Consider the following 13,562-nt stretch of genomic DNA (forward strand, 5'->3'; position numbering starts at 1 on the left):
GGACAGCGTCAGAACTGAGTCAAATTGTAGAACACCTAGCTGGTGTCTGAGAATTGCTTGGATGTATGAGAAGTCCTCACCCCCTCCTCCCACCTCCACAACATCCCAGAATCAGACAAGGTGAGAGGACTGTTCCGAGCCAGCTACGGGGCAGGAGGAGCCAAGGGGAGGGAGCTGGGTGTGTCGTGGGAAACCAGCGGGCCATCTTTCCTGTCAAGAAAGAAAGGGTGCCAGGAAAGAAACTGGGGCAGGAAGAGGCCTCAGCCTTGCAGAATAGTCGTGAGAATCATTTCGAAAACTTAGAGTGGGGATCCATTACCTGGGGCATACAGACGGACTGCAGTTGAATGCAAAATTGTTTGTCTAGATAATTTTCTGGGGGCAGTTCCCATAGCTTTTTTTGGATTCTCTAAGGGGTTTACGAACCATGAAGAGCTTCACCAAAACTCACCACTGACAGGCTTGGAGGGAGATAATTCTAGGGGAAGCAACCCACTTCTGAAATGATTTCCCAGAGAAGCTCATCTTCATTTAAGAGAGAGGAGAGCCTAGGGGAGTAGGACATAGCACCGCTATGGGAGGAGGAGGCCATTTTCCCCCGCATTCATTTAATAAATATTTCTTGAGCATCTTCTACGTCAGGCACTGCTTAGATCCTGGGATACAACACTGAAGAAAACAGAGGCAAAAAGAATCCTGATGAGTAGATTGAAGCTTTCATGCTAGTCAGGGGAGACCAACTATGAACAAAACAAATGAGCCAAGTATTTAGCATGTTAGATGTGGGTAAGTGCTAAAAAGAAAAATGGAGAGGAAAGAAGGGATAGGATGGGAAAGGGGTTCAATGTTAAGTGGGATGATCAGAGGAAGGCTCACTGAGGTGATATTTGAGCAAAGACCAAGGAAAGCAAGGGACCAAGCCATACAGCTACCTAAGAAAGGACGATTCCAAACAGAGGAAGCAGCAAGTGCAAAGGCCCTGTGGCAGGAATGTATCAAGGGTATTTGGAGATGAGCAAGGAGGCTGGTGAAGCTGGAGTGAAATGAGCACTGGAGAGGGTTCTAGAAAACAAAGTCAGAGGGGTCTTGGGGGTGGGGGCAGATTGTGCGCTTAGTCACTGTTAAGGCTTCTGACTATTCCTCTGAGAGAGAAAGGAGGTCATTGGACAGTGATGAGCAGAGAAGGGTCTTGATATGACAGCTTTAACAGATCTACTCTTCTGCTCCATTGAAAACAGACTGTAAGAAGGCAAGGCTGAATGTGTGGAGATGTATTTGGAGACCACTGCTGCAATTTGGAACAGACAGTCTGGCACCTCAACCAGGATGGCAGTAGTGATAGTGATGAGAACTGGGTAGGTTCTCGGTGTAAAAAGTCATAGAAAATTTACAAAGGGCTGGAGAAAGACAGCAGAGCAACATATCTCAGTGACTTTCCAACGTTTGCAGGGGCATGCCCGGCCGATTTCGTAGACCCAGATTAGAGGCACTTTACAAGTGGAATATGATGTCTTGGCACAGGAGGGCCACCTACAGAGGCACCTACTTCTTTAGAGCTGAGGTTTCTTTACAAACAGGAAAGACAAATGTCTGACTTGTCTCGTGGCCTCAAGTTGGACTCTGCTGTCTTAAAATGCCTTCTCCTTCTGAGATCTATCATTTTAGTTCTATGAGAGGCTTTAAAAGCATCTGAAATGCCACATCAGATCCAAACCTTGCTCTTTGAATACATAAATAGTGTTTTGTTCTTATTTCTCCTTCCTCGGACTTTCCTCTGCCGACAGGACTTATGCTTGACTTGCTTCTGACAGTGGTGGCCTCCAGGTGGGGTGAGGGAGAGAGAAATCCCCGTGTGGATTATGACTGATGCAGCAGCTCACCGTGACAAGGCTGAGCCGAGCATCACACAGGGCCCAGATGCTGGTCACAGCGCATCCACAGCGTTTTGACTCAGAGCAGGTACGTAATGAGACAACATCAACCACCCTTGTCCACACAGACAGCCTAAAGCACTGGACCAGGGAAGACAGAAACCATCAATTTCACAATCTCAAGTGACAAGGGAAGTCACAGATCTGACTCTCCAGGCTGAGCAGCCCATCCAGGAGCTTTAATAAAAAAACACCTCATCTCAGCCTGATCAGCACCACAAAAAATACTGTGCTTAGGAACTGGGAAAGGGTTAATGAAACCATGTAACTCTTCTTTGTAATTGTTTGCCACTGTGTGTAAGAGGCAGGCGCTCTTGAGTCTGGCCGTCCCATCCAGGTCACTTCTTTTCCCGCAGCCCCCCCACCCCAACCCCGGGCAGGTCACAGGCCACAGGACCGCCTCCCAGCCCCATATCCTGGGTCTGTAGGTGACCCCAGCTGAGCCAGGAGTTTGGAATGGGGTGGCGGGGGAGGATGAATTCTGCCTCCGCTGGTACTCAAGGGAGAAACAGAGGAAAGCTGGGGCTGGCACAGCAGTATTTGGGACAGGCGTGAGTACAAGAGGGCTGCTAACTGACAGAAACAGGCATGCAGGCAGAGAAAGTAGAGGGAGAAAGAGAAGCCACGTGGCCCCAGGGAAACTGACAGGATAAGCTCATGCTGGTTAATTCTTGGTCCCAGTCCCTCAAATCCTCCTGGAAATTCCTGCCCTTGGTTTCCTTGAGTAGCTCCTGCTCCTGCCCAATAAATCCCTCTTTGTTGCTTAACATCATTGGGATGAAATTTATCAACTAAGATTATACAGTCGTTTGGGAAAATTAAGCTATAAAGTAAAAAATATTAAATTGCATATATCTTATGTTTGTCATCCTGGGGAAAAAAAAAGTGTGTGTGTGTGTGTGTGTGTGTGTGTGTGTGTATATATAAACACCAGCTGGAGGGAAAATATAAAAATGTCTCTGATAGTTTTAGAAGTGATTATTTTCCATATTTTTTCAAATGTCCACAAAATTGTTAAGGTACTCATAATTTTTGATAGAAACTACTGGGCAATCAAAGAAACATTTAAAAGCTCCCCTAAATGATTTCCTAAATAACAGGCAGCTTGGCTGATAAATAATCATATTTATCCTGGAGTTGACACAAATCAGTGTGTTCCTAAAATGTTGAAGGAAAATGGTCACTTGAAATCTCATCTACATCAGTCCTTTCCTATTTTTGGGAAAGGAAAAAACACATACTGGATTCACCTGTTCATTAATTTCATTTTTTTTTCACATCAGTTATTTATAGGTGAAGCCCTCCTGTAGTGTGGACACGACACCAGTGTTTTCAAAGAGCTCAAATACTTGAGAACTTGTAACCTCGAACTTGAGCTTGTAAGATCAAATGCTTGTAACCCAGAAAAGCGTTCAACTGAGCATTCGTTGCAGACCTGCAGGGCTCCAGACACAGTTCCTGAACCTCTCCCTAGGCGGACTGCCTGATTCCAGATGGCAGCTTTGGTGTCCCGTGCTCATCAGCCTAACTTGTGCTTCCAGCACAGATCTTGCCATTAACCCTCTTAGGTTCCGCACCCCGCACCACTGGGCAGGCTCCTGGTACTGCTGAAGGTTAGTGCTGCCGGGAACCAGAATCAGCTGGTCAGACCATTCATTTTACAGATGAGAGCACTGTGTCCAGAGAGGAGAAAGGACCGCTTCAGGGCATCACACACATTTGCTGGTGAGGGCAAAGGGCTTGCAGTCCTTCCAGCTAATCTAGGATCAGCTGTTTGTGATTCCCCAGGGAGGGAAGTTAGAGCCTTGGCAATGAGCATGGCCTCAGAGTCATCCCCTGGTGGTCTTCTCTGAACGCTACTCGAGGAAAGATCATGTCTGGAACTACTTCCTTCCCATCCCTGAGATGTCACCGACACCTGCCCAGGAAAGCCTGCAGGGGTCCTTACCTCCAGAGGGTGTGCCAGCGACTCTCCTAAGGAATTTAACCCACTCCTCCATTTCCGCTTGGGAGCTGGCCATGAGGACATAGGAGTCCTGTCCCGTGCGACTCTGGTCACATGAGGCTGGAGGAAAAAGTAACACCAGTGAAGGTCTGCCAGTGGTCTGGGGCCAGAGCAAGGGGAAGCGAAGGGAAGCCAAACCTGGATTGCTTCTTTGGTCCATTTAAACAACCAGTCAAATAACACAAAAGCATCATCTACTCATCCTCAGCAGAACTGAGTATCTACGCACTTTTACTGTTTTTGCTGAAGCTCTAATTAATTCTATAGACAAATCATTGAACTCAGTGGTTTGCAGTTGGGATGATTTGGGCTGAGATCTACTCCCATGGAGAACGAAAGCCACTTCCTACAGAAAATTAAGAGGAAGTTTCAGGGGCAGTGTCAGTACCAGAGAAGACAGGCTCAGCCTGTATAAGTTTGAAACTTCAGTCCATCACATCAGCCATGGATACTTTCCTGAGCTACCCCTGAGCTCAGCTGTGGGGGTGAGGAAGGGACCAGCAATTCAGGAGGGAGGGACAGTGAGCATACGTGTGCCTTTCTCACGAATCGGCACCTCCTGTTCAAGATGACTGCTCTCCTGCCTGCAAACGGCAGGCAGAGTTGATGGACAAATGAAGTTTGTTAGGACTTTTTTTTTTTTACCATTTGCACTTTAAACCCGAGATTACAGACAGACATCTGTAGTACCTCCTGGCTCGATGTTATCAAGTGGACAAAAGGGTGGAGGAAATGACAAGGCAGGAGAGTGGAGACAGGAGACTAAGAAAGAATGAGAGAAAGTGACAAATAGAGAAAAATTGGAAGAGAGGAGAAGGGAGGGAGAAAGAGAGCATCAAACATAAGTCTTAGCACAAATGAACTTATTTACAAAACAGAGATGGGCTCGCAGACATAGAAAACAAACTTATGGTTACCAAAGGGAAAGGGGGTGGGGAGGGGTAAATTGGGAGTTTGGGATTTGCAGATACTACCTACTATATGTAAAATAGATAAACAAGGTCCTACTGTATAGCACAGGGAACTATATTCAATACTTTGTAATGGCCTATAATGGAAAAGAATGTGAAAAGGAATATATATACATGTATGTATAACTGAATCACTATGCTGTCCACCAGAAATTAACACAGCATTGTAAATCAACTATAATTCAATTTTTAAAAATATTGGCAATGATGGAGATGTTAGCTGACTCTATAGCAATTATCATTTTCATTATGTAAGTAAATCAAATTAACATGTCATATACCTTAAACTTATAAAAATGGGACATGTCAATTATATCTCAATAAAACTGGAAGAAAAGAAAAAAAAGAATTTCAAGTGGAAAAAAACATAGGTCTTAGGAAGGACAAGAAATTAATAGCAATCCCTTTCAATTACAGGATGCTATTAAACTTCAAATTCCTTTAGGAGACATCAACCCCATTCTTCTCACAATAACAGGACAATTCCTTCAAAGAGCCTGTTCTAGTACCATATGACCCAGCAATTCCACTCCTGAGTATGTATTCAAAGAAAAACAAAAACACTAATTCAAAAAGATACACACACCCTATTGTTCATACCAGCACTATTTACAATAGCCAAGACATGGAAGACACCTACGTATCCAACAGTGGATGAATGGACAAAGAAGACGTAGTATATAACATAACGGAATACTACTCAGCCACGAAAAAGAATGAAAATTTGCCATTTGCAGCAACATGGATGGACTTGGAGGGTATTATGCTAAATGAAATAAGTCAGACAGAGAAGGACAAATACTATTGATATCACTTATATGTGGAACTTAAAAATACAACAAATTAGTGAATATAATGCAGAAGAAGCAGACTCATAGACATAGAGAACAAGCTAGTGGTTGCCAGTGGGGAGAGGAAAAGAGGGAAGAGGCAATATAAGGGTAGGGGATTAGGGGTACTAGGTATAAAATAAGCTACAAGGATATATTGTACACATGGGGAATACAGCCAATATTTTATAATAACTAAATGCAGTACAACCTTTAATAATTGTGAATCACGGTATTGTACACCTATAATTTACATAATATTGTACATCAACTATACTTTAATTTTAAAAAGCTAAAAAAAAAGAGTCTGTTCTAACTGCCCAGTTGTGCCCAAACCTGTATTTTCTTGCATAGCAACAACATATTTTCAAATTTCCTTTGTTTCTAGTCTCTTGATCCTGTCTTATGATCACTCAGCCTTAGCTTCTTTTATGCTTTGGGACAACTTGCTTCTGAATCCATCTTATCATTGGGTCATCAGCTCCTCTTGCCAGAAGGGTCAGTCCATCAAAGCCCTGGCCATTCAGGAACATTCTGAGAGCTGGGTATTTCCAGAAGTAAAATGGGCAGTGAAGCGTGCTCAGGGCAAAACAAAAGAATCCCACAGGAATCACAACATCCCTCTAAAACAGAATAGGGCTCTCGCATCCTTTCTGCTCCACAGATAAACGAAGACAGCATTAGTCCCTGAGAACCTTCTTGCACGAGAGGATGACAAAAAGAGGAACTGGAAGTTCTCGACACTGTAACATAAAGGGCTGTCTCGTTTTAAGTTGAGTGAAGCCTCAGGAACGATGGCGTCTTTAGGAAAATGGTTCCCTACCTTACTGCGGCTTTAGAATTGTTGTTTGTCCTTAACGAGATGAGTGTGGGTGCGTACACTCACGCATTTGTGAATCTGTTCAAGAATTCCCCCGGCAGCCTGGGAGACAGCTGCAAGTGTGAGTGATAATCAGAGGATAAATCTTCATCCTACCCTAGCCTAGCAACCTTCAAGGGTACCAGACTTTTGGTGCAAAGCCCACAGTGAATTTGCCATGGGCGCTCTCAGTAGGTTCACACTAGATTGAAAATTCAGGCTTTGGGACATGTGCTATCATGGGTGGTTGCATCCCACGAGTTGTGCTGGGGAAGGGATCCTAGGAATAGAAGAAAGAAAGGGGTGGAGATGTCTCCAAACAAAGAGACTGGGAAAGTAGGCTTTTCCTCTAAAGAGGATAAGAGATGGGTAGACCTTCAGATAAAAAGCAAAGGGGTGTTCATAAGGGGGCCATTGAGGAAGAGCTGAACTTAAAAAAATGTTTTTCTTTGTTTTGTATAAATGGCATAGCCAGTTTTAGAATTGGGTTCTACATAATTTCCTATAGTTATTCTCAAAATATTAAACAATTAACATGGCACTAAATACATACCAGGCACTGTACCAAGTGTTTCATGTATATTTCATCACTTAATCCTTACTATGATCATCATTGTCCCCATTTCACAGGTGAAGAAACAGAGGCAGAGAGAAATTAAATGACTTGATCACAGTGACACACGTAGTAAGTGGCAGGGCCAGGACGTGGACCCGGGCAGGCTGGCTCCAGACTGGGTACATCTGCCTCTCTGCTGTACTGTCTTCTCCACCAGGTTTCTTATGCACATAGCTGCCTTGTGTGAGTGGTAAGAAGGGAGTTAAAGGAAGGGGACACTGAGGGGACTTGTGGTCTCCCCTGCTGTGTCAGCAGCCTGGCGACACAGCCAGACCAGCAGTCCCAGGGGACTGGTGAAGGAGCAAGAGACAGGGAGAAGCAGCCTCAGTATGATAGACGTACACAAACACGAGCCAACTCCCCTTGAGACAAACTGAGACAAACCTCCCCCTTCCCCCAAATGCATTCAAGGAAGGTAATCCCTGATTAGGAAAAGGCACCCTCCCGTGAGCTGCTAACCTGTGCAACTGGTGAATTATGGCACCTGACACGTGGTAAGCGCTCAGTAAGTCGGAGGTGTCATTTCTTATTAGGTCTCGTTGAGCCATTTACGACTGTTGACTGTCAACCATTTGTGACTCAACAACATGGTGATTTCACACGGTTCCATTTATACTGTTAATTTCTTTGTTCCACTCAACTTCAAAGCGGAGCTCCTTGCAGCGAGCAGGGATGATGGACTTTCAGATCAGTATCCCAGTGCCTAGTGGATATCTGGCTCCAAGCAGGCGCTTGTGAAATGCTTATAAGGTGGAACTGGATGCACATCCACTTAGATCATATGCTAGTTAATGAACTTGTATAAGTTCATCAAGTCTATGCAGAACTAGTGTGCGTTCTTACTAGGTTGGTTGGCTAGTTGGTTGACAGACTCACGGAACTTAGACTTCTGGGATCAGAAGTAAAATGGGATGGAAGGCACGTCTAGCCCGCCTTTCATCACTTACCTGGAATGACCTCAAAGACAAACTTCCCCGCTTCTTCTGGGTTTGTGGCGATCTCCTTGACTGTACATCCGGGCAGATACATGCAGCCCTGAAAGATCAAAAGTGAAGCCTTTAAGATAAGGAGAAATGTGATCACTTATGAACTGAAATCAGGTTGGAGGACAGACAGGATCATGATGGGACAGGGGAGGGGGCAGATGGAAAGCTAGCATCACAGTCTCGAATTCAGACCTTGGTCAAATTCAGTGGCAGCTACCTGAGAGCAAGCCAGGTGCCCAAAGAGACAAGAACAAGGTCCTGACCTGAGAATGAGCTGAGAGGGTGCCGTCATCATCACCTGCCTCTTCCTACTTCTCCAAGGACCGGACTTCCTGGCTGAACCGGACACCTGATCTCTGTGGCGGCAATGCCAAGACCTGGGAGGACCATACCACTGGCCCGGCTGCCAGAGGGGGGCACTGAGGACTGAACCACAGATTCATCAAGGGGATATGGTCTTGGCAGCAGCAAGAGCTTCTGAGAAGCACACTCCAGGTGTCTGTCCCTTTGCTAAGCACCTTGAATGCATATTATTCCCTCAGTCTTTTCAATAATCCTCCAAGTGAGGTATTGTGACACACATTTACAAGGGAAGAAACGGGATCAGAATGGCTCTGTAATTTGCCCAACATCACACAACAAGTAAAGCGGCAGAATGGTAATTCATCCCAGAAGTGCATTCAAAGCCTGTGATCGTCACCATCACAGCAGAGGTGCTGGGACCCGTCAGCTTAATGTCCCCTGTAGTAGGGAGAAGGACCATGGATTCACGGCAGGGAGGGAGCGGGAGGGTGGAATCTGTAACCTGACACAAGAATATGTTATCAGAAGAGCAGGTCACCTGCACCGTGGGTGTGCTCAGTGCTTCACCGCTGTCAGGGCACTGTCACATGCCACGTCGCCTGAGTGCTCACACAGCCCCGAATCAGAAGCCTGGCAAGACGGTCACTCCCACTTTGCAGATGAGAAAACCAGCACTTTGAAAGTCTAAGTGACACAGTCAATTTGTCCTGGAGTTAGTTACTCATAATTTACATCTCACTGGCTGTTGGAGCTAGTGTGCCTGATTCTGGGCTGAGGAAACACGCATGTCTTAATTCTAGAACAAACAATCAACAGAGAAGCTATGAAGGTGAGAGTCTTAAGGAACTCTCAGATCAGCTCAGAAGCCTGAAAGAATAAAAGTTTCTGGAGGGTCTGGAAATGAAAATGTCGAAGACTGAGTACGAAAATGAGCAGAAGAAAAAGAAGAAGAGGAAGAGGTAGGGGAGAAAGGGGAAGAGGAGGAGGGGGAGGAGGACAAGAGAAAAGAAAAAATATCCGTCTACACTTCTCTAATTTTATTACTTAAAAGTAACCTCTACTTACATGGTCCTATCTTTAAATAATATCAATAGCCTCTTAAAAAAAAAAAAACCCTGAGTTTGCTGCTGGATAGTATATTGAGGACATTTAGCACAGAGCCTGGCACCTAGTAACTGTTCAGTAAAGGGTATTCACATATTTTGTATTTTATTTTTACTATTTAGTGATGAAACTATCAAATAATAATTTAGAGAGGTACCTAGGAGAGGCACGTACCTCTGAGATTACACTTTCTTTCTCTTTCTACCAGGTAACGCTCCCTCCTGTCTAAAAAACAACATGGCGCTTTATTCTGGTGCCATAACTCAAAGCTATTATTAACTGTTATATAAACTTACAAAGAAATATTTTATATTAAAAATAAAGGTAGTAATACTTAGAATTCATCACTTTCTAATTATTTTTCCTTTTTTTTTCTTGCAGTCCCCCTGAAATACAATTAACATACTGCATTGTCCAACTTAAAGATCCCCAGTAGAGAATGCAGTTTGATACAGCCATTATGGAAAACAGTATGGAGATTCCTCAAAAAACTAAAAATAGACTGACCATATGATCCAGCAATCCCACTCCTGGGCATATATCTGGAGGGAACTCTAATTCAAAAAGATACATGCACCCCAATGTTCATAGCAGCAGTATATACGATAGCAAAGACATGGAAACAACCTAAATGTCCATCGACAGATGACTGGATAAAGAAGCTGTGGTATATTTACACAGTAGAATACTACTCAACCATAAAAAAGAATAAAATAATTCCATTTGCACCAATGTGGATGGACCTGGAGAATGTCATTCTAAGTGAAGTAAGCCAGAAAGAGAAAGAAAAATACCATATGATATCACTCATATGTGGAATCTAAAAAAATTTAAAAGAAGACACTAATGAACTCATCTAAAAAACAGAAACAGACTAGCAGACATAGTAAACAATCTTATGGTTATTTGGGGGAAAGGGAGTGGGAAGGGGTAAATTGGGAGTTTGAGATTTGGAAAGGTTAACCACTGTATATAAAAATAGATTAAAAAAAACAAATTTCTTCTGAATAGCACAGGAACTATATTCAATATCTTACAGTAACATAACCTTTAATGAAAAAGAATATGAAAATGAATCTTGTATGACTGAAACATTATGCTGTGCACCAGAAATTGACACATTGTAACTGAATATACTTCAGTGAAACACACACACACACACAAGCACAGATGCCCAGTACAACAATTTGACCCACATCCGTCATGAAATGAGCACCACAATAAGTTTGGTGAACATCTGCCATCTCATATAGCTATAAAAGAAAAGAAAAGAATCAGCTCGCCTACCAGAGGGCCATTTGTGAAATATTTCCCTGCATGCCCCTGGGAGACAACTATCCGTGGTAATTTCACAGAAAGCAGATGAGACAATGGGACAACTGGAATGAGTTACATAGAAAGCGAGGTCACGGACTTACAGGGCATTATGCTGTTAGAGCTGGACAGACCTTTCTGAGAACTCAGAGAGAAAAATGCACAGACTGCCTTCTATCAAACCCCAAGCTTCCCTAGGAGGGCATATTACAAGCGTCTATAACTTATTTAATCATTCTCCTCTGTCAGACATTTGGTCCAAAATTTCTCATTACACATAGCACTGCATTTATCTTATTCTTTGGGAGAGTTTCATAAAACCAAAACGATCTTTTCTGACTCTTAGAAATCTGGCCAAATTGTTCTCTAGAAAGGCTGCAGCAAATGCACACACCATCAGTAGATACGAAGGTCTTTTTCATGTGATTGCTGCAAGATTATTGGGGTATTTTTTTTTTTGAGTTGTTTAGGGATCAGGGTGTATTTGTGTTCTCTTTAAATTTGCACCTAATTTATCGTTTAGTCATAGAGAAAGAGGAAAATTAAAAGTTGTATGTAACTCCAGTCCTCAGAAATAAATACAGTTAACCCTTCTGTGTGTTTCTTTACACGTCTTTTCCCGTAGATTACAGATTCAGGATTTTTTTTCCCTCAAGAATGGAATTAGCATATACGTCATCCTCTGTTGTTAACTGCTTCTTTTTTTCCAAACAAGTATATTATGGATATCTTTCAGTTTCAAAAACTACTAACTTAGGGCATCAACAGCTGAATTGTATGCTAATGTACAGACATATAAAATTTCCTTGACATAACTTAGTCATATCACCAGGCATTTTTCCGCAAGACTGTTGTAAACCTTTCGAATAGAAATACAAGATCAAAAAATTTGCATTTTTAAGAGACATATTATCCTCCAGGAAGGTTGTACAACTTTTCCTTTCCGCCAGCTGCACATGAGGATTTCTGTTCCCTAGTCTTTACCCACATGGGAATTTCTGAAAAGTCTTCACCAATTTGATAAGGAGACAGCAGTAATCTCATTAGCTTCCACTGCATGTCTTTAATTATGACTCATTGAACTTTTTTTACATATGCTTTTTGGGCCATGGCATTTCTTTGGGAAATTGCCCACTTATGTCATTTGTTCATTTTTTTAAATTGCTGTTTCTTATAGATTTGAGATTACTTTATATTAAGAATATTTGTTTACCATTTGTATATGAACATACATTTTCCTGCTTATTATTTGCCCTTTCCCTTTATTTTGTTGGTTTTTAAGGTACAGACATTGTTATTTATGCAATTAAATTCATCTTTTCTTTGTGCTGTCTTTGTTTCTACATTTAAGAAACACCTGCTTCCCAAAGATCATGCTGATAATTACACTTCCTTCTAGGATTTTAATGAACTTGTTTTCATACATAAATCTGTAATCCATCCAGAATCATGAATGATGTGAAACAAAGCGTGGAAACAGACCTTTTTTTTTCCCAAGAATTTAGTTCATGTCTTTCATTTCACTTCTAGGTATTTGCAATGTCTATGAATCCCAACATAATTTTAAATGACAGCATTAAAAAAGTACTTTAGTTTGAATAGACGTTTCTTTATCTTAATGAAATAATGATGGATATATAAAAAGTCTACATCCACTTAATTCTTGTTTGTTATGATAATATAGAAACATCAGCCCAAATTCTCAACTAATTTCTAGGAGAAAATTGGTTTAATAAATTATAGGCTGTCCATACAATAAATTTTGCCACCATTAAGAATTATATTGTGGAAGAATATTTAATCATAAGGGACAATATTCATGACATATTGTTAACTTTATTTAATGGATGTACTGGGGATTGAACCCAGGACCTTGTGCATGCTAAGCACGTGCTCTACCACTGAGCTATACCCACCACGCTGTAATTTTTAATTAAAGAATATTATTATACTAATTTTGCATTTAGAATAGACAAGTTTTTAAATGTGTATGTCTAGAAAAACTGGAAGAAGTGAGGATTTAGCTGGCTATTTCTCACTGCTGGGATAATTTTTATTTTCTACTTTGTGATTCTTCTGCACCCTCCAAATTTCTTACCATGCACACATACAGCTTTTGTAACCAAAATATTCACATCTATATACAGTAAAACATTCTAAGAAATTACCACTTGATTACTTAAAGCTTTTTTTAAAGGAGTCTTTTTACACTGAAATGAGTTTTGGATTTGGTCAAGTGCTTTTTTTCAGCCATCTATTTAGGGGTTGTGTGGTTTTTCTCATTTGCTTCTTGATTTTGACTTCTTGATCTGATATATTAATAGGTTTCCTAAAAAATAAACCATGCTTGTCATCTTAGAAGAAGCTTCACCTAATTATCCCAGACTATCTTAATCCTGAGAGGTCTCTGAGTTTCCTCCTCCAGAAGTAAGGGAGAAAGCCACGACCTCCAATAATTTATTTTATCCTTTGACATCAGTTTATGCTTTTACCAATGGTTTTTTTTGACATGTGTTTCATATCACTTAATCCTGTGACAAAGGTAGGCCAGGTAAGATAATCTCATTTTACGAAAGAAGAAAGAGGGGTCCAGGAAGAATTAAACAATTACATGGCCAGATGGTAGAAGAACCAGGAAAAGAA

General features: G+C 41.9%; 1 protein-coding gene across 2 annotated transcripts in view; it reads right to left on the minus strand.

The window, feature by feature from the left end:
- Positions 1-13,562, minus strand: part of ARHGAP25 (Rho GTPase activating protein 25) — an 85,016-nt gene that overhangs the window by 28,945 nt on the left and 42,509 nt on the right. For both annotated transcript variants that reach the window (XM_015237055.3, XM_072937609.1), the window contains exons 3-4: positions 8,160-8,247; positions 3,880-3,996 (exon numbers count right to left, since the gene is read on the minus strand). In XM_015237055.3, the coding sequence (XP_015092541.2) occupies positions 3,880-3,996; positions 8,160-8,247 (205 nt within the window). The remainder of the gene's footprint in view (positions 1-3,879; positions 3,997-8,159; positions 8,248-13,562) is intronic.

The sequence above is a fragment of the Vicugna pacos genome, chromosome 15, assembly GCF_048564905.1.
Source record: "Vicugna pacos chromosome 15, VicPac4, whole genome shotgun sequence".
In the NCBI taxonomy this organism is placed as follows: domain Eukaryota; kingdom Metazoa; phylum Chordata; class Mammalia; order Artiodactyla; family Camelidae; genus Vicugna; species Vicugna pacos.